The sequence below is a fragment of the Lepidochelys olivacea genome, assembly GCF_965140295.1.
Source record: "Lepidochelys olivacea isolate rLepOli2 genome assembly, chromosome: 3".
NCBI lineage: Eukaryota > Metazoa > Chordata > Testudines > Cheloniidae > Lepidochelys > Lepidochelys olivacea.
The window spans coordinates 83,993,722-84,014,712 of record NC_140413.1 but is presented as its reverse complement, the minus strand read 5'-3'; the positions used below and the strand labels follow the sequence as shown (position 1 = coordinate 84,014,712).

Below are 20,991 nucleotides of genomic sequence, written 5' to 3'. Positions count from 1 at the left end.
CCCTGGTGTCTGGCTGCGCGTAACCAGCAGCTAGGCGATTTGCCTCAGCCTCCCACCCCGCCATAAACGTCTCCCCCTTACTCTCACAGATATTGTGGAGCACACAGCAAGCAGTAATAACAGTGGGAATATTGGTTTCGCTGAGGTCTAAGCGAGTCAGTAAACTGCGCCAGCGCGCCTTTAAACGTCCAAATGCACATTCTACCACCATTCTGCACTTGCTCAGCCTGTAGTTGAACAGCTCCTGACCACTGTCCAGGCTGCCTGTGTACGGCTTCATGAGCCATGGCATTAAGGGGTAGGCTGGGTCCCCAAGGATACATATAGGCATTTCAACATCCCCAACAGTTATTTTCTGGTCTGGGAAGAAAGTCCCTTCCTGCAGCTTTTGAAACAGACCAGAGTTCCTGAAGATGCGAGCATCATGCACCTTTCCCGGCCATCCCACGTTGATGTTGGTGAAACGTCCCTTGTGATCCACCAGAGCTTGCAGCACTATCGAAAAGTACCCCTTGCGGTTTATGTACTCGCCGGCTTGGTGCTCTGGTGCCAAGATAGGGATATGGGTTCCGTCTATAGCCCCACCACAGTTAGGGAATCCCATTGCAGCAAAGCCATCCACTATGACCTGCACATTTCCCAGGGTCACTACCCTTGATATCAGCAGATCTTTGATTGCGTGAGCTACTTGCATCACAGCAGCCCCCACAGTAGATTTGCCCACTCCAAATTGATTCCCAACTGACCGGTAGCTGTCTGGCGTTGCAAGCTTCCACAGGGCTATCGCCACTCGCTTCTCAACTGTGAGGGCTGCTCTCATCCTGGTATTCATGCGCTTCAGGGCAGGGGAAAGCAAGTCACAAAGTTCCATGAAAGTGCCCTTATGCATGCGAAAGTTTCGCAGCCACTGGGAATCGTCCCAGACCTGCAACACTATGCGGTCCCACCAGTCTGTGCTTGTTTCCCGAGCCCAGAATCGGCGTTCCACAGCATGAACCTGCCCCATTAGCACCATGATGCATGCATTGGCAGGGCCCATGCTTTCAGAGAAATCTGTTTCCATGTCCTGATCACTCACGGGACCACGCTGACGTCGCCTCCTCGCCCGGTATCGCGTTGCCATGTTCTGGTGCTGCATATACTGCTGGATAATGCGTGTGGTGGTTGATGTGCTCCTAATTGCCAAAATGAGCTCAGCGGCCTCCATGCTTGCCTTGGTATGGCGTCCGCACAGAAAAAAGGCGCGGAACGATTGTCTGCCGTTGCTCTGACGGAGGGAGGGGCGACTGACGACACGGCTTACAGGGTTGGCTTCAGGGAGCTAAAATCAACAAAGGGTGTGCCTGTACATCAAGGAGTATTTCAGGCAGGACTGCACGGAGGGTTCCAATAAGAAATAGTGCACCAAAGTTATCGTTGTTATTGGAACAAGGAGGTTAGCCTGGCCTCTGATTGATACATGGCTAGATTAACCTCGCTGCGCCTTCTCTGTGACTGACTGCAGTGTGATCTAGACAGGGGAGGAGGCAAATGAGTACAAAACAAATCTGGTCTATTTCTTGTTTTGATCCACTCCATCTATCCTTTACATCTTTGGCTGGCAGCAGACGGTGCAGAAGGACTGCATGCCATCCACATCTCATGGCTGCTTGGCAGAAGATGGTACAGTACGACTGCTAGCCATCTTCATCTCTTGCCTGCCTGGCAGAAGATGGTACAATACGACTGCTAGCAGTCCGTATCGCCTGCCCGCTCACCATAAGACGGTTCAATAGGACTGCAGGACTAAAGAGAATGACCTGGTCAAGTCACTCCAAATTTAGTCCCTGCGCCCATGTCTGCCCAGGCGCTCCCAGCCGACGTGGCCAGGAGCACCTTGGACACGACGAGGACGACTACCAGTCGTATTGCACCGTCTGCTGCCAGAAGGCAATGGGTTGCTGCTACTGTGCAGCAAAGCCGTACCGCGTCTGCCAGCACCCAGGAGACATAGGGTGACGGTTACCTGAGCGGGCTCCATGCTTGCCGTGGTATGGCGTCTGCACAGGTAACTCAGGAAAAAAGGCGCGAAATGATTGTCTGCCCTTGCTTTCACGGGGGGAGGGAGGGTGGGAACGGGGTCCTGACGATATGTACCTAGAACCACCCGCGACAATGTTTTAGCCCCATCAGACATTGGGATATCAACACAGAATTCCAATGGGCAGCGGAGACTGCGGGAACTGTGGGATAGCTACCCACAGTGCAACGCTCCGCAAGTCGACGCTTGCCTCGGTACTGTGGAAGCACTCCGCCGAGTTAATGCACTTAATGCACTTAGAGCATTTTCTGTGGGGACACACACACACGAATATATAAAACCGATTTCAAAAAAACCGACTTCTATAAATTCGACCTAATTTCGTAGTGTAGACATACCCTAAGTTTTCATAACGTTCATCTAAATTAAACCAATAAATGCTGTTTATGCTGTAGCTATTGGATTTTTCAGTGCCATATTACATGCTTGTATGTTTCGAGTTATAGATGCTGACTGGCACAGGTGCCTATCTAAATAGCTTACACAGAATCACTACTAATGCAAGAGTAACTTACCCTTCCTCTGTATGATGAAGTCACAGATTTCACGGTATTGGGAAAGATTGCCAAAGACTCTAACAGCCTCCAGAATTCCATCCATATTGCTGCTCATTAGCAGCTTTAGAAGCACTATTTGTTTGCACAGAAACAAAAAAGGTACAGGTATCATTACTTATAATTTATATAGCCCCAAATGTGCCACTAGGCTCTTTACAGATACATTTGAGAATCCTGTCTTGAAGGGTTCTCAAACTAAATGGACAAAGTAAACATGGGAGGGGAGGGGGGTTGGATGAAAAGACAGGACGGACAGACAGAAAGGCGATGCTTAGAGAACATATACTGTTCGTTCCATTTTTAATCATCTGTTTAGTCAACACTTCCTTGAAAGGAGAAGTAGGGTTTGTGTTTTAAGGAGGGACATGAAGGGGACAGTGGGCAGAGACACCCTGAACTGGTTCAGAGAAGAATTTCCAGACAGAGGAGGTGGATTGGATAAGAATAGTATAAGACTATACATATAGCAGTTAATTTGGCAACTGGGGTGCAGTGAAGGGGGTAAGTGGAGGAGTAAAATGAGACTAAAGCATACGGGTCTGGCAGAAGCTAAGTTGTGCAGGCCGTTGAGACTTGTCAAGGGGAGAAAAGCTGGTGAAGAGACCTGATGAAGGGCTATGCATGGTTGGAGTGATGGGCCAGGTAGATTATTTTGCTTTGTTTTTACTGTGATGTTTCGAATGGACTGAGGTGAGAATTCAGAAGGCCAAAGAGGAGGCAACTTCCATAGTGTAGGAGAGAAATGATCAGGGCCTGGAAAAGAGGATTTTGCAGTGGGAACAGAGAGAAATGGAGGATTCTCAGACATTCTAGTGGGAAAACTGCAGGATTTAGGGACTGTGGGAGAGAAGAAGAGGCAATCATAGGGGATATCAAGATTGCAAGTCAATCTCACCAGAAGGATGGTAACGTTGCTGACAGTGATAGAGAAGGGAGAGACAGATGACGATAAATGCATCCCTTATTCAGCTAATATTCCCACTGATGGCAATGGAAGTTTTGACTTTGTTAAGGACTCCAGGACCGGATCCTTAATGACCCAAGATCTATCAGGGATGTCACATCTTTATATAAATACAGTATTTATATTAAAAATTCAAATCTTTTCTTAGTAACTAGTTCGTGCCATCAAAACATCTACATTTAGAGAGGTGGTACGGTTTAGCAATAATCATTCAACTACAAATCTTGCTTCCCCATCAGCTCTCCTGTAAAATTGGACACATTCTAATGGTGTTATCAACATTTAACTTCCAACTATCTTTTTACTCTCCTCATTTTGAAAAAGTGAACTTAAATGTACAGTACAGTTCCATGAAAAAATAATGTTTTTCCTGAGTACAACAGATTGCCAAGAGAGCGATTCTGATTACAGAAATAGAAACACTAAGCTTTATATAGCATATGACAATTCATATAATATCTGCTCACTGGAGGCAAAAAATGGTTACCAACCTGTTCTAACTGTTGTTCTCTGATATGTGCTGCACATGTCCATTCCACAACCCATTCTCCTTCCCCTCTATATCGCAGTCAGTCCAGTATGAAGGAACTGAGAAGGGCTGGGGGCAGCTCTGCCCTTTATACCATCATACAACAGCACAAGCTAGCAGAGGGCACATGCACTGTCCCGACAAGGGTACATGAGTGTGCGCATACCTAAAGTGGAATGGATATGTTCAATACATATCAGAAAACAACAGAAACAGAACAGGTTTGTAATTGTTTTTTCTTCAAGTGATTGCACGTGTCCATTCCACTTCAGGTATGCACGCACTCATGTACCGTTGTCGGGGCAGTGCATGTGCCCTCTACTACCTTGGGCTGCTGTATGCCATGTCATAGCACTAAAGTATATGAGAAGAGATCTACAACAAGGTTCTTTGAGACGAGTCCTGAAGGCCCCTCATTCTTGTCTGCAATTGTCACAAACAATTATGAAGACTATTTAAACGGTTTATTCCTGTCTGAGTAAAATGCTAATGCTCCCCTAACATATAATATATGCAGTCTTTCATCATCCTTATGAGCTTGAGGCACAAGAAATTTGGTAAATATATTGTCTGATTGATGTGGAAGTGAGAAACCACTTCAGTCAGAAATTTCAGATGAGAACATAGGTATACATTGACCTTGTAGAAGTAGTCAGTAGTATATACTGTAGTAGTAGTCAGCAGTTCAAAGAGAGGACCCATTAGCTTTAACACCAGATTCAAGTCCCAAGAGGGAATAGGATCTTCTAATTTGTGGATATAAATACTCCAAATCCTTCATCTCCTCCTGAGGTGTTAGCCACAAAGTATCCAGGCTGCTCGGTGAAGGGCCTACAGGTTGGAACGGAGGTGCTGACCATGGTCCTGTGAGATGATGTCTGTGGCTGGTGGTAAGAGTGAAAAACTAATGCTGGCGAAGCCACATTGGAGCTATGAGCATGACTCAAGCATGATCCTGCTTGATTTTAACACTCTGCGTAGGAGTGGAACTGGAGGAAATGAGCACATGAGCTTGTCTGACCAGGGCAACAGGAAAGCGCCCCAGAGAGCTCCAGGGCTGTGACCTGCTTGTGAACCAAACTGCTGACACTTCCTGTGATTTTGGTTTCAAAACAGGTCTAGGTGGGACTCTCCCACAGTTGGAAAACGAACAGCGCAGGGTGATGCTTCTGCTGGAGGAGGGGCAGCAGCCTGGGGCCCCGCCACCGCTGCCACTCCGGGCAGCCTGTGGTCCCGCCCACCCCTGCTCTGGGCAGACGGCGGCCAGGGCTCCCACGTACCACAGCTCTGGGCGGAGGACGGGCAGGGCTCCCCACCACCACCACCACCACTGCCACTCTTGCGTCCGGAGAGCGGCCCAAGGTCCTGCCGCCACCGCTGCTAGTCTGGGAAGGGAGTGCAGCGGCTTAGGGCCATGTGACTGCCGCCAGTCTGGGTCGGGGGCAGCCACCTGGGGGCCCCCTGCCACTGGTCCCAGACCACTGCTTCAGGGCAGCGCCGGGGACCAGCTGTCTGGGGCTGCCAGAGCAGCCGCTCGTGCGGCTGACCCCAGGGCTTCCCCAGCTGCTGGAGTGGTCTTGGGGTCAGCCACACCACGACTGCAAAATTCACGGCAGTCACGGAAAGTCACGGAAGCTGTGACATCCGTGACCTCCGTGAACTATTCGCAGCCTTAACTATGGGTCTGAGACCTGCTTTTACTTTTTGCTTAGCGTTTTTACACTTTTTGTGTAACTGAGGAAAGTCCTCTAAGGTTCCCAACCAGAGGAGAGATTGTACCTTCTGAAGGAGAACTTCCTTGTAAGAGTGATCCGTGAAAAGGAACTGGGATGGGGAAATAGGAAAGGGGGGAGTAGAAATAAACTGAAGGGTGTTTCCCAATTCCACCATGCTTAAGACTCGCTAGTCTGAAGTAATACAGGTCCAAGCATTTAGATAGTGAGACAGCCTATTGGAAAACACTAGGGTAGGAGAAGTTGTCAAACAGGAAACTGGTAGGCTGTCCTTGATGAGCAAGTCAAATTGACAGCTTGGTGTTTCCACTCTGGACAAGCTGGCAGCAGATGAAAAAGTAGGCAGAAGTAGTCTCCTTTAACAGCTGCCTCTCCTCCTAGGCTGGCATGGTGGAAAGGTGTAAAAGAAGCATACTGATGAGGCTGTTGGGGACAGAACTGTTGCTTCTTTGGGAAAGGTGTATAAATGGCTATAGACTTAAGTGAACTGCTAGAGCCTTTGAGGCTATGCAGCTTGTAGTTGGTCTTCTGCAAAACAAGCATCAGTCCCTCAAAAGCAAGGTCCTGGATGGCTTGCTGGACCTCTTGAGGAAGACCTGATGGATTGGAGTCATGAACATCTGGGCACCGTGATGGCTGACAACACCATGGCTCTAGTCACAGAATCCACAACATCTAATGCAGCCTGAAGCAAGGTACTGGACACCATCTTTTCCTCAACCACCATAGCAAGAAACATTTGTCCTATATCCTCTGGCAACTTGTCCATGCTTTTTAAGTATATACATCATGAGTTTATTAAAATAAATATTCAGAAAGTTCTTTTAAGTTTCCCCTAAAGGCCAAGCACTTGGAAACTCATGTAGCTCACAGACCACTTGAGGTCCACAATCCTCTTTCTTGTGTCCACTACTGCCAGTGAAACAACAAGCAGATTTGTCCTAACTGGCAATGATAAACACTGCAGCTAGTCTGAAAGCTTTTTTCTGCTGGCTGCTTCCTGTTCAGCAGTTTTACGTGAGTAGCTCACATGACACCACTATATTTTCTGGCAGAAAAACTGGTCTCCAGCATTGCCTAGGAGTCATGAATTGCCCTGTTAGTTTTCAGTGCACACTCAAGACTGCTGCAGGAGCCACCATTCATCAGCCCTCACAGGAATCTTCTGCAGTGAAAGAGGGAACCACTGAAACCCACCCCTCTTCATGGAAGGGAGTAAGCCAATGAGAACCTTCCACTCTTCCTTTCTTTCCCCACAGAGAAGAGAGAGAACAGTTTGGTCTCATTCACATCCTTCCTTTGGATGTTGTTATACCAGAGATGACTTAACTGTGGCTCAGCCTTCTTAAGTGATACATTTTTTTGTCTTTGGAACACACCTGACTGCAACACACAACAGGTATTTCTCAACATGTTTCCTGCGGTAAGCAACTGTCAGGCCCTCCTGCTACAAGACTGCATCTCTCCTACAAATTACTTTGTTCAAACAGTGAAATAAAGGGGAGAGAGGAATGTGGGTGGTTCCAGGGATGGTGATGAGATTGACAACACAGGCTGACAATAACTAATTCCAGCTCCAAGACCACACCATAGGCTGTATTTGGCTTCTGGCCAATAGTTATTAGGTGGCATTGGCTCTAGGCCATTTCTAAACTTGGATTTTCACCACTGAACAGTTTTCTGCACTTCTGCTTATCCATCTGAGCAGCAAACTTGTAGAACTGCATTTCATACTGAAATGCAAAATACTGTTAAAAAGATGAGAGAAAAATCTTAAAGCCTCATCCTCTATAACAAAAAAACAAGGAAGCATTGCCTAGTGCAGCCATGGTAAAAATGACATCATCTTACTTCCCAGATCTGCTCCCTATATACAGTCAGTCACGTCTGCTTATGTTAGTTACAAATTTATTAATTTTTTTCTCCTGTTAGCACTGAGAGCCATTACAGCTCTGGGGGAATGAGATGGATTCCATTCTGGCTCATAAGACAGCCACACCATTGCTACCTAGAGAGGAAACGTGGCCTAGCAGTGAGGGCACTGGGCTAAAAGAATATGGGTTCCAATTCCTAGTTCTGTCATCGATCTGCTATGTAGCCTTGGGCAAGCCACTTCCCATCTCTGTGCCCCCCTTTTACCCTTTGTTTGTTTTGTCTGTTTTGACTGTATCCTCTTCAGGGACTCTTACTGTATGTGCAGTATCTACTACAGTGAGGCCCCAATCTCAGATGCAGCATCCAGGCACCACCACCACCACTTCATTATCATCAAATTTCCAGGGCTGATGGTTTGATCTTTTAAAACTTTTTACTTGTAAATTGAGAAAATCTGAACTGGAGTTGAAAAAACATGCAACAACCCCATACTACTATTTTCACATTTTAGTTATTGAAGTTTTGAACAGCTTTACCAAAAATCGTATAACAGAAAACAATCTGGTGAGTAAGTGAATTTTTGGGGGAGAAAGGCTGTTTTTGCCAACAATGTAATGATTTCACAGAGTTCTAAAGACAAAGGTCTGGCATCGGATGCAAGCAGGGATTCTCTTCAGCTATGGGGAAAATTTGACCCTACGAAATTCCTATATTATACCACAAAATATTTTTAATGACTCTTTTCCACATTGCCCTAACATAATCAAAATACACATCTTATCCCAGATATTCTAAAAGACATACAGAAGGAATTGATTTTTAAAAACCTTACACTCCGCGATGTGTAGCTTCTTGTGTTCAATTACAGAATTCCTCCCTTTGTAATAGGATAAATTGTTGATTGTTGCGGTAGCGTTGATCACCAGCTCCTCACAGTCATCAATTGACTTGTATTCTGATATTTTAAAAAAATATATACATCAGTCTTACCTTAGAAGATTGATTACAGCTCAAGAAAATTAATTCACAGCCCAATTGACTGTAGTGTTGTGGCTCCCAAACTCTGTGCAAACAAGGGTTATATTGATAATCTGCCTGGACCATGGAAGATTACAACTAATTTGCATCAAGTGAAGCAGATTGCCCTGCCCAAGATAAACCATCGTCTGCTGGTTAGTGCTGGACAAAAGAATTAATGAAAAATATGTCCTGATTTTCAACCAGCTCTAATATTAGGGGCTGTGGACTCTGAGGCCTGCACTTCTGTAGTACAGAAGAACCACAGAGTTACGAATATCTCGGGAACGGAGGTTGGTCATAACTCTGAAATGTTTGTAACTCTGAACAAAACGTTAGGGTTGTTCTTTCAAAAGTTTACAACAAGCACTGATTTAATACAGCTTTGAAACTTTAGAATGCAGAAGAAAAATGCTGCTTTTAACCATCTTAATTTAAATTAAACAAGCATTGAAACAGTTTCCTTACCTTGTCAAATCTTTTTTTTCCCTAAACTTTCCCTTCATTTTTTTTAGTAGTTTAACACAGTACTGTACAGTATTTCTTTTTTTCCTCCTGTCTCAGCTGCTGTGATTGCATACTTCCAGTTCCAAATGAGGTGTGTGTTTGACCAGTCAGTTTGTAACTCTGATGTTCATAACTCTGAGGTACTATTGTAATAGTGAATGGCACAGCAGGATTGCATTTAGTTTGAAGGCCACTTGGTAGCTGCCTCCATTCTAAGTGTATCTGTACTGAAGCTACAGAATCCCTAATACTATTACAAACAAAAACTTGTAGCAAAGATTTCATGAATGCTGGCACTGTTGAAATTGTTCTTGCTCTTAAACCTATATGAAAACAGGATGGAAACAATTTATAGTTCCAGCCATCATGCTGCTAGCATGCCAAACTATTCCATTTTTTAGCAAGATGAGTTATAGCTGCCAGCAGCAGCAAGTAGCTCAGAAATGCCAATAAAAGCTCCATCCTCCAAGCTCGAAATATATAGAACTCCCCTTGATTTGGATAATAGTGTTTAAAATATACTGGCATGTAAGTTTTGCAGATTGTTTCTGCTGTACGAAGGCAGAACCAAGCAGAATGTGCTTGCAGAAACAGGTCCTTAATTACAAACTTTTTGTTTAAAAAAAAATCCTCTTATGTAGGGAGGAGGCAAGAAGGCAAGCTCACTATATGAGTTTTCAGTCAGACATGTTCAAAAGAAAATTCCCACAGTTTACTAATCTTTTTGTGTAGTCTGATTTATTCTTAATAATCTGATCTATAAATCCTATCTATGCATGAGGCTCCTTTGAATGCCTTGCAGGAAAGATGCTGGAAAGTTTAGTATGAAGGTGATAATTCTGCTACTGTTTAAAGTAAGTTAGTCTATACATTGCAATTATTAACATTAGCAGATTGATTTTCCTATTTTAACATCATGGCAGATTTAATTAAGGTTCTCCCAATAACAAAAGCTGAAGTAATGAAGTACTATACCTGCCTGACAGATTGAATGAAAATAATACATGAAAAAATGCACATAATATACAAACTTTACCTAGAACCGTAACAAGCAATGCCACAATGCGATGGTTAGCTGCCAGAACAGCACCTACACTAGGATGAATGGAGAGATTGGCAAGCACTCTAATAAGTTTTATAAGGACATCCTCTGTTTCTGAAGGATGCTTTTGTTTTGATTTGTTTTCTTCTTCTTCATGTTGTTCTTTTTTTGCATTCAAATCAAGTTCATTGTAGGTTTGGAATAATGATATCAAGGTGTCAGCACTTCCTTTCTCTTTAAAAAATTGTTCACGGGCCTGGTTGTTCTTTGCTGTTAAATTGCCAAGAATGAAAACAACACGGACAACTAAATCCTGCAATAAAATAAACAAACTCTGTTACACCGAGAGAAAAGTTGAAGTTGCTAGCGGTTTGAAGAACGTCAATATTTCATGTATTTCACAATTCAATGCAAATGGAAGAACACTAAATACAGCAAAAAAGGAAACAATCTTTGATGCTGTATTTGATTACTCAGTTGAGGGAAGAGTTTTAAAAAAAAAATCATCTCACAAAGGCAAACAGTTCTAGTACCATAGAGGTTATTAATCATGGGGGTCTCCTAAATAGAAGTAGTCTATTTCCATCAAATGACCAACAACCCAACAGGATAATAGAACATTTCAGATGGATATTCTAGTTATGTAAATGCCTTGCATTTGCAAGGTTTAATCAGTCTCCCAAATAAGCAGAGGGTTGCTTTGATGGCCAATAGGGCCTCATAAGCATTCTACCCTGCTACTGCTGCCCTAGAAAGCTTAAGATTTTAAAGCAATGGAAGTGTCACCTGATGTCCACAAGGAAGCACAAACCCAACAACGAGAATTCTGTTCAGATGGTGTCTATAAAGATTTATTTCCTCCTGGCATTTCTCTTTTAAATAAAGTGTGTGTGTGTGGGGGGGGGAAGAGGCGCAAATCAAGAGCCAATGAAAAAGGTCTAGTCTGCTATGCCACAGACCTCCCAATCCTAATACTACATCTCCCTCATTGCCTTCATTTCGACCACCATGGGGATACAGCAATCTGTGCGATGCAGGAGCTGACTGACTCAGGTGTCATCCCACAACAATACCCCCAACTGCTATTAATTCAACAGTATGGGCTGGTTTAGCTTTCAGAATTCTCCTTGTTTTCTCTCCCAAAGATGAAATTACTCAAAAAACTGTCTCGACCCCCATCAACACCTAGCTAGTTTCCAAAATGGAAAGTCCAAGTACTGGCTCTGTTTCAACAATACAGGGAAAGAAGTGGCAATCCCCTGAGTGCAGCATAGTCAGTCTACCCCTAACGGTTAAACGACTGTACTTGCACTAAACCACTGCTTTGACAAACACCCTACACGTTGTTTTTCTTGAAATACAGGAATCCCATTCAGACACTGTAATCCCCCAAGGAATAAACCCCATACTTTATCAAGAGACATTCAAAGAATGGCAACTTGTTACTGTACATGTATTAACATTTGATAGAGAAATTTTTGCAATTTAATCAATGGATCATATATTCCTCCACTAATAATTTCTCCTCTTTTGAACCACTCCCACAAGGCCTTGCATCACAGAGATACATCTATGTCCAAAGACAAGAAAATGAGCTTCAGCGTTCATCACAACTACTAATGAACTTGCCAGGGGGTCATCAATGAGTGACCTCTAATCTCTCTCCCTCACTTTGGGCTAGACACTCTGACTCTCTATGGCATTGCTCCCACTATTACTATTTTGCAAACATCTGAATGTCACCAACACAAGATACGTATAAACATTTTTATTTTATAAGTAACTGTCTAGAAGCTTTTTACCTAAGCCATCACAATCCCCAATGGAAGCCTTCCCACAAAGGCTACAAAGAATTTGTTGTTTCAAACAGTTGATGAATCAGAAGAGAGAAGTGAAAAAAGAAGGCAGTCTAGTTTAACTTGCTTTACACTGACTTTCTAATTTTGGTTAAAACAGTACCAGCTTAGCAACAGCTCTAGCCAATCAGGGAATAAACAGACAGGTACTGTAAAGCAATCAATTTAACTGATATTTTGAGAAGTGTGATCTCAGCTATGTTTTCCACCTATAGACTATGAAACAAGCCTACAAGATATTATTTCTTTTTAGCATAGCACATCCTGTTTTAAAAAGTATTACAGAAGTTTCATTACCATCCACTGACAGAGTTTAAATAACAGTCAAATACAAGAAATGCAGATGTGATTTTATATTACTTAGGAATTATAGGCTATATTTTTATGTATTTTTGGCTAAATTTTCAAAAATGTGCATGCCATAAGAACAACTAAGCTGAGTAATGTGAAACCAAAAACCACTGTTCAGACAGCCATGCATGGAGTTAGAGATGAATGCCACTTTGAAAGCAGGTTTCAGAGTAGCAGCCGTGTTAGTCTGTATTCGCAAAAAGAAAAGGAGGACTTGTGGCACCTTAGAGACTAACAAAAGCTTATGCTCAAATAAATTTGTTAGTCTCTAAGGTGCCACAAGTCCTCCTTTTCTTTTTACTTTGAAAACAGTTACAAGAATAAATGTACATAGACACATGGGATATTTGCACATCTGAAAAAAATCAGCAGTAGGCAGGGTTAGTATATAGCCAAACATTTGGAATATTTACTGAGAAAGCATGCAGGCATTTCAGGCATATCTGCAAATAAACGAAATACATACGTATTTATCAGGTTGATTTATACAACACAGGTAGAGCCCTATGTGGATACAAAAATTTGGATCCACATCTAATCCGTGATCTGCAAGGATAGTAAACAATACAACCACATCCGCAGATGCAGATCCCTGCAGGTATAAAGCAGATATCTGCGGATTTGCAGGCCCTAAACATAGGTTTCAACAGTAAGACATATCTTTTGAAACTAGCGTGCACAGATTCAGTACTGAAGACAGAGGAACACTGTAATTTCTGTTTGTATTGAAGCACTCTTTTTAAATTGAACAGGTTTGTCAAAGCTATTGATTTGACAAACTTTATTTGATCTCTGTTAGAAGCTAGACTAAGGATGGGTGACCTATTTCTTCTTAAGAATTTGAATCCTGTCCCTAAAATGAACCCAGTCTGATTTGCAGGCTATATCTTTGAAAACTCATGGCGATTGGGGGAGGTCCCGGACGACTGGAAAAAGGCTAATGTAGTGCCCATCTTTAAAAAAGGGAAGAAGGAGGATCCTGGGAACTACACCCCAGTCAGTCTCACCTCAGTCCCTGGAAAAATCATGGAGCAGGTCCTCAAGGAATCAATTCTGAAGCACTTAGAGGAGAGGAAAGTGATCAGGAACAGTCAGCATGGATTCACCAAGGGCAAGTCATGCCTGACTAATCTAATTGCCTTCCGTGGTGAGATAACTGGCTCCGTGGATGAGGCAAAAGCGTGTTATTCCTTGACTTTAGCAAAGCTTTTGACACGGTTTCCCACAGTATTCTTGCCAGCAAGTTAAAGAAGAATGGGCTGGATGAATGGACTATAAGGTGGATAGAAAGCTGGCTAGATTGTCGGGCTCAACGGGCAGTGATCGATGGCTCCATGTCTAGTTGGCAGCCGGTATCAAGTGAAATGCCCCAAGGTTCAGTCCTGGGGCCAGTTTTGTTCAATATCTTCATTAATGATCTGGAGGATGGTATGGATTTGCACCCTCAGAAAGTTTGCAGATGACCCTAAACTGGGAGGAGAGCTAGATACGCTGGAGGGTAGGGATAGGATACAGAGGGCCCTAGACAAATTAGAGGATTGAGCCAAAAGAAATCTGATGAGGTTCAACAAGGACAAGTGCAGAGTCCTGCATTTAGGAAGGAAGAATCCCATGCACTGCTACAGACTAGGGACCAAATGGCTACGCAGCAGTTCTGCAGAAAAGTAGCTAGGGGTTACAGTGGACGAGAAGCTGGATATGAGTCAACAGTGTGCCCTTGTTGTCAAGAAGGCCAGTGGCATTTTGGGATGTATAAGTAGGGGCATTGCCAGCGGATCGAGGGACATGATCGTTCCCATCTATTCGACATTGGTGAGGCCTCATCTGGAGTACTGTGTCCAGTTTTGGGCCCCACACTACAAGAAGGATGTGGAAAAATTGGAAAATATCCAGCAGAGGGCAACAAATAAGATTAGGGGACTGGAACACATGACTTATGAGGAGAGGCTGAGGGAACTGGGATTGTTTAGTCTGCAGAAGAGAAGAATGAGGGGGGATTTGATAGCTGCTTTCAACTACTTGAAAGGGGGTTCCAAAGAGGATGGATCTAGACGGTTCTCAGTGGTAGCAGATGACAGAATGAGGAGTAATGGTCTCAAGTTGCAGTGAGGAAGGTTTAGGTTGGATATTAGGAAAAACTTTTTCACTAGGAGGGTGGTGAAACACTGGAATGCGTTACCTAGGGAGGTGGTGGAATCTCCTTCCTTAGAAGTTTTTAAGGTCAGGCTTGACAAAGCCCTGGCTGGGATGATTTAGTTGGGGATTGGTCCTACTTTGAGCAGGGAGTTGGACTAGATTACCTCCTGAGGTCCCTTCCAACCCTGATATTCTATGATTTGATGCCAATTAAAATAATTTGTATAAGTGAATTCCAAAAATTCCAGAAGACTGGGACTTTTCAGCTTGGAAAAGAGATGACTAACGGGGGGATATGATAGAAGTCTATAAAATCATTAATGGTCTGGAGAAAAAATTAATAAGTAAATGTTATTTACTCCTTCACATAACAAAAGAATTAGGGGTCACCCAATAAAATTAATAAGCAGGTTTAAAACAAACAAAAGGAAGTACTTCTTCACATAACGAACAAACAACCTGTGGAACTCATTGCCAGGGGATGTTGTGAAGATCAAAACTATAACAGGGTTCAAAAGAGAAATAGATAAGTTCCTGGAGGATAGGTCCATCAATGGCTATAAGCCAAGATGGTCAGGGATGCAACTCCATACTCTGAGTGTCCCTAGCCTCTGTTTGCCAGATGGTGGAGTGGACGATAGGGGATTGGATCACTTGATGATGGCCTGTTCTGTTCATTCCCTCTGAAACACTTATCATTGGCCACTGCTGGAAGACAGGATACTGGGCGAGATGGACGACTGGTCTGACCCAGTATGGCCGTTCTTATGTTCTTAAACGATATTTCTTTTCTTTAAGTTCCAGGAAGGGATGACAGAATACCATGAGTTCTTTCTTGTTCAATCTAATAGGCAGACGATAGGACACCTTTACATATGTAATTGTGCACTAGCACCAAATATGTACACGCATTTAGAAGAGCCAAAGCACAGTGTACATATACTCTTCATTAACTCTTAACTTTGAATTGGCTGACAATAATGGTGATGGACAAATATTTTTGTCCAGTTAAGTCTAAAAGTCTATCCCCTACATTGCACTTGCAGCAAAGGTTAGTATTTGTGTTTGCAGACCCCCAGTATTTTACAGAAATTTACATTAGAAACTAAAAAGAATAGCTATATTAGACTTTTGTGGTTAAAGACGACTGGTAATGCTAAACTTCATAAGCCATTTTTCTGAACCTCATGATGAAAAAATCCTCAAAAGTTCAGATTTATTAAGCAGAAAGGGAAAAGCCAAGTGGCTAAATAATCTTGACCTAAATATGTTTTATCAAGTGACCCAATAATTTTTTTTCAATCTGCAGTATGTGATGTGCTATCACCAGACATGAGACTAAGCCCAGTTTTTGGTTTGTTTGACATCTGTATCAGGCTCTGAGGGGAAAAATGTAGCAAGCCAAAAACGCAGATTCCACCACAAGGCTCTATTGTGTTCCCGGCTTTAAACTAAATTTGCTCTTCCTCTTCTAGTGTAAACGCTGATGGAGGGTGATGGTAATTTTGCCTGTCCTCCAAAGGGGTGAATCCCTCCTGCAATACTCAAAGTGGTCTGAAAAAAGTGGATGGTCTATTATATTCTACAAAAATGAAAGCAACATAATATCTGCTTGTCTCCCATCAATTGCACCCCCTCCAGTCTCCACATCAGTTTTGCCACACCCAGCCTGAACCTCTGCTCTCCCTGCAGCTCCTTCACCCACATCTCTACCAGGGCTGGTGTAGAGGCTGCAGCAGGGTCCTCTCTCCCCATTCCTAGGCCAGGTGTTTCAATGAGAGAGAGGGGAGGAAAGAGAATCAGAGGAACAGTCCCATTGCTCAGAGGAGATGGGGGAATAGGAATGGTAGGATTTTTCTTCTCCCCCATCCCCTCCTGTGGGAATGATTTTGCCTCCGGGGGGGGGGGGGAGGGGAGAACTTTGCTGGTTCTTGCAGAAGCTCTGACTGACTACTTACACCCCAGAAGGCAGAAAGTGGGAAGCCGCCAATCACAAGGGGTTTCCCCCCCCGCCCTAGACAGGGATAAAACGTGCACCTCTCAACAACACAGCTCAAGTTGTTGAAAATTTTATTTGCTGGGTCTTATGACCCCTTTTGACCACATTCACTTTAAGCACCTGATACAAAGTGGGGTAAATTTACTCTTCACTTTGCCAGCACTAAAAAATCTGATTTTCTGCTTTGTAAAGTATTCTCTGAAAGAAGATATGAGTGTGCTCCTTTGGGCTTGACAGTCTGCCCAGAGGGCAAACAAACAGCAGTCATGTCAAGCTGTGAGGGAACTTTTCCAAACACATTCAGGACACATCTTGAAGCGACACACCAGAAGTGAAAATTCAAGGACAAAACCAAAAATAATCAGTGACCCAAAATGAAAGTTACTGTTGCACTTAAAAATGTGCACCTTATTTCTGAACTTGTCCAATTTACATTTCCAATCACTGGCTCTCATTATGCCTTTTCTGCTAAAGAGTTGCCTACTATCAGACAAGTCATTTCTTAACTTTCTCTTCAATAAACTAAATCGCTTGAGCTTCTCATTATAAGGCATGTTTTCCAGATCTCTAATCATTCTTGTAGCTCTTTTCTGAACCCATTCCAAATTTTCAGCATACTTATTGAAGAATGGACACAGTATTCCAGTAATAGTCTCGCCAATACCATATACAGATGTATACATATACACCTCCCTTATATTCATGCAAATACTCCAACAGTTGCATTCACCCTCTTAGCTACAGCTACCAACCATTATACCTGAACAACACGTAGCTATGTGACACCAGCTGGTGAGACAGTTTGGATCGTATCTTTGAGCACTACATATTCTAAGCCAGTCATGTGCCTAAAGCAGTAGTTCTCAAACAGGGAGGGTCCAGAGGCCCCTGAAGGGGGGCACAAGCAGATTTCAGGGGATAGGCCAAGCAGGGCCAGCATTACACTTGCTGAGGCCTAGGGCAGAAAGCTGAAGCGCCACCACCTAGGGCTGAAGCCCAGGCTCCAAGCCACATCACCCAGGGCAGAAGCCGAAGCCTGAGCAACTTATATTCACAGGGCCCCCTGTGGCATAGGCCCCGGGCAACTACCCTGATTGCTACCCCCTAACGCTGGCCCTGGCTTTTATATGCAGAAAAACAGTTGTTGTGGCACAGGTGGGCAGTGGAGTTTTTATAGCATGCTGGGGGAGGCGGTCAGAAAGAAAAAGGTTGAGAACCCCTGGTCTAAAGTATATATTTAGACTCTTTCTATTACATCTCTTTAGAGAAAAAAGAATTATCATCACAATTTAAAAATTTGAAGTTATGCATGTTGTTAGCCAGGCATGTTATAAGCCATCATGCTGTAGGGAAAGGCTGACCCTCTGTGGCTGTTTAGATTAATCACCATGAAAATCCCCTTGAGATTTTTTCAGAACATTTGTCCCAGGAAGATCTTTTCTCTAAGCAAAAATTAATAATACAAGAGAGAATCAAGCACGAGTTATTTATCATACTGTATCTGTTATATTTCTAGAACTTTATATACACACTCACATATATATATATATACACACACACTCACATATATATATATATATATATATATATATATATATATATACACACACACACACACACACTCACACACACACACCACCCTCAGGAGAAAATCTTAAGAGTTCTTGGCTCTGTAATGACCAACCATCATAATCACTTATTACACTGGTATGCCGGGAGGGTGGGGGGAAGGGGTAACATAAATTTATGTTTTTGAAGGGTCTCTGTCACTATTGTATTAAAAAAGGGAGCTTAAACAAAAAGCCTAAAATGATCAAACATATGGATCAAGGAGAAAAAGTTATGTTAACCTAAAATAATTTTTAAAAATAGAGAATCCATATACATCTATTGAAACTCATCAGTGAAAAAAACAACAGCTGAAGACAAAGTAACAGAAAAAGATTTTTTTTATCAATATCTTGTAGGATTGAGATGTCTCAAAGCAGAGGAGATGCCAATAGTGGTCTCAGGGTATTGAATAGGCACTTTTATAAATTCAGCTGTGGCATTAGTAACCCTTATGAAAAACATAGGACTGCTTGTATTAATCTAGGAATACTATATATTTTATAAGGTTGTCTGTTGTAAGGAATAGGTACTGGGTAGCTATAATGAGAGATGAATGCATAGGTTGGTTCAGTTTAAGAGCAGGCGGTTAGAAAAATAGCCAGGAAGACCAGACAGTGGATGCAGGTAAGTCAGCTCCTGACAAATACATCAGGAGACAAGACAGGGAGGGACAGGGACATTGGACAGAGAGGGCCAGAGTTAGGGCTCTGATGTGGCACCAAGCAGTCTCTCTCTCAGATGCGTGGCTTGCTGGTTCTTGCTCACATGCTCAGGATCTAACAGATCACCATGTGTAAGGCTGGAAAGGAATTTCCCCCCAGGTCAGGTTGGCAGTGACCTTGGAGGGTTTTCACCCTCCTCTGCAGTGTGTGGGTGGGGGTCACTTGCCAGGATTATCCGAGTACCTCTTACTTAGAATCATAGGGTTGGAAGACCACAAGGGAAGACCACAACCCCCTGCCAAGATGTAGGACTTAATCATTTCCCTACCATTGTGGAACCATGGGCACTGGTCCACCTCAGTCCCTCCTGTTCTCTGTCTATGCGATATAATAATCTAGTCTCCTGAGCACTGTTATACTTTGGTCTAATTTTGGTTGCTGGGTTTAGTGTATGGCTGCTGGGTGATGTTGGTGGCCTGTGATATTCAGGAGGTCAGACTAGATGATCTGGCGGTCCCTTCTGTCCCTAAACTCTGATGCTATGACAGAGTATTTAACTGTAAAGATCCCACTTAGAGGCTCCAGCTAAGAGTTCCACAGTTGTCCTACCAAGGCTGGAACATAAAATCAAAAGGACACTAAACAGTTAAAAAGTGATTCTAGAGATCTGGGGTGGGGTAGTTGTCAGGGGTTGCTCAAGCAGAGCAGAGCAGAGCAGAGGGAAACAAGACAGACCCTGCAGGAGGGTCTGACTAAGTTGGGCTACTTGGTTACCATTCAGGAGGTAGTAAGTGAAACAGGCTTATAACCAGCTTTGAGTGTTCAAACCCTCTCTCTGTTGCAGGGAGCTATGTTCCTACTGCTAAACTTAAGCAACACCTTGATTTGGAGAAGGCTGTCTGGTCACTTTGCATTAACGACTGGTCACATTCCCAAAGGAGAGACCTGTAGGGTCTGATCACAGTCAGCCCTGCTAAGTACTCACAGGACACTGTAGCCCAGGGATCTGCTCTAAGAGTGGGAGAATTGAGAGACTCTACTCCGAGAAAGGTGAAAGGAGGAGGCCTGGCATCTGGAGGGGTGCACTCAGAGAGAGCAGTCAGGGGTCCAGGGACAGATAGTCAGGTAACCGTGACAGTGCCTCTCTAGACCTGTGCAAATTTTTTTGGACGTATAGTTTGTTTACTAATAAATGCTGTTTTGGCCAACCTGAAACTATTCGTAAAGACGATCCAATAATTTCAACTGGGGGGAAAAAAGGGTGGGGTGGAGAATATGCAAGATCAAGATTAGTCTCTAATTATATTTACACACACACGTCATTGTATGGAAATCGTCACCTCATTTATATGCTTTCTTCCTGTTTTAAAAGAGGGCCTCCCTGCGGCTAATGACATCACCATCAGCGGCAAGCTCAGCAGGAGGAGAAAGCTATGCTTCACATAGCTGCAGCTCAAGAAGTACATGTGAGAGGTAGGGGAGCTTGAACGGAAGAACTGTGCTCAACTGCCTTTCCAAATAGCTCTGAAGAAAAGGTGAGAAACAGCCTCAAACACTATTCCAGTGACAGCTGGGAGCTTGGGGAAAGTACACATGGCACAACATTACGGGATATTGGATCCCAAGATAAGCATCCATGGCAGCCCATTGTGCATGACATTTGAGAGGTACAGAGCCAACAAAGGCTCTCCAACAAACTCTAAAAACAGCTGTGGAGAAGGCACCAAGGAGAACCAGGTCAGTTACGTGTCCAAAAATGGGACCGCTGAGCTCCCTTGCCCAGGCCTGAAGATCCATCTTGCCAACTCACACATATTTCCCTTCTTATGTGAGATGACAACACATGCAGTTATGTGAATCTTGGCAATTTAACTCTCCTAACAAACCCTCCCTATCTTCTCAGAGCAGTCAAGTGATAAGGACAAGCTGCTCAGCAGGCTCAATAACTGCGGTGTTTCCAGCTCTCACATTTTTAATCCCAAGTCATCATGACATTTGGCGTTTTTCTGAAAGTCACAGCTCCTTGAAAGTATTTGATTACTTGTTTGAGAATGACTCTCACCATTCTTTTT

At 43.4% G+C, this 20,991-nt stretch overlaps 1 protein-coding gene across 2 annotated transcripts in view; it reads right to left on the bottom strand.

Annotated features, from left to right (window-relative positions):
* The window catches only part of ARMC2 (armadillo repeat containing 2), a 135,424-nt gene that overhangs the window by 21,117 nt on the left and 93,316 nt on the right, over nt 1-20,991 (bottom strand). For both annotated transcript variants that reach the window (XM_084623454.1, XM_084623455.1), the window contains exons 14-16: nt 10,299-10,617; nt 8,571-8,693; nt 2,596-2,709 (exon numbers count right to left, since the gene is read on the bottom strand). In XM_084623454.1, coding sequence (XP_084479580.1) covers nt 2,596-2,709; nt 8,571-8,693; nt 10,299-10,617 — 556 coding nt within the window. The remainder of the gene's footprint in view (nt 1-2,595; nt 2,710-8,570; nt 8,694-10,298; nt 10,618-20,991) is intronic.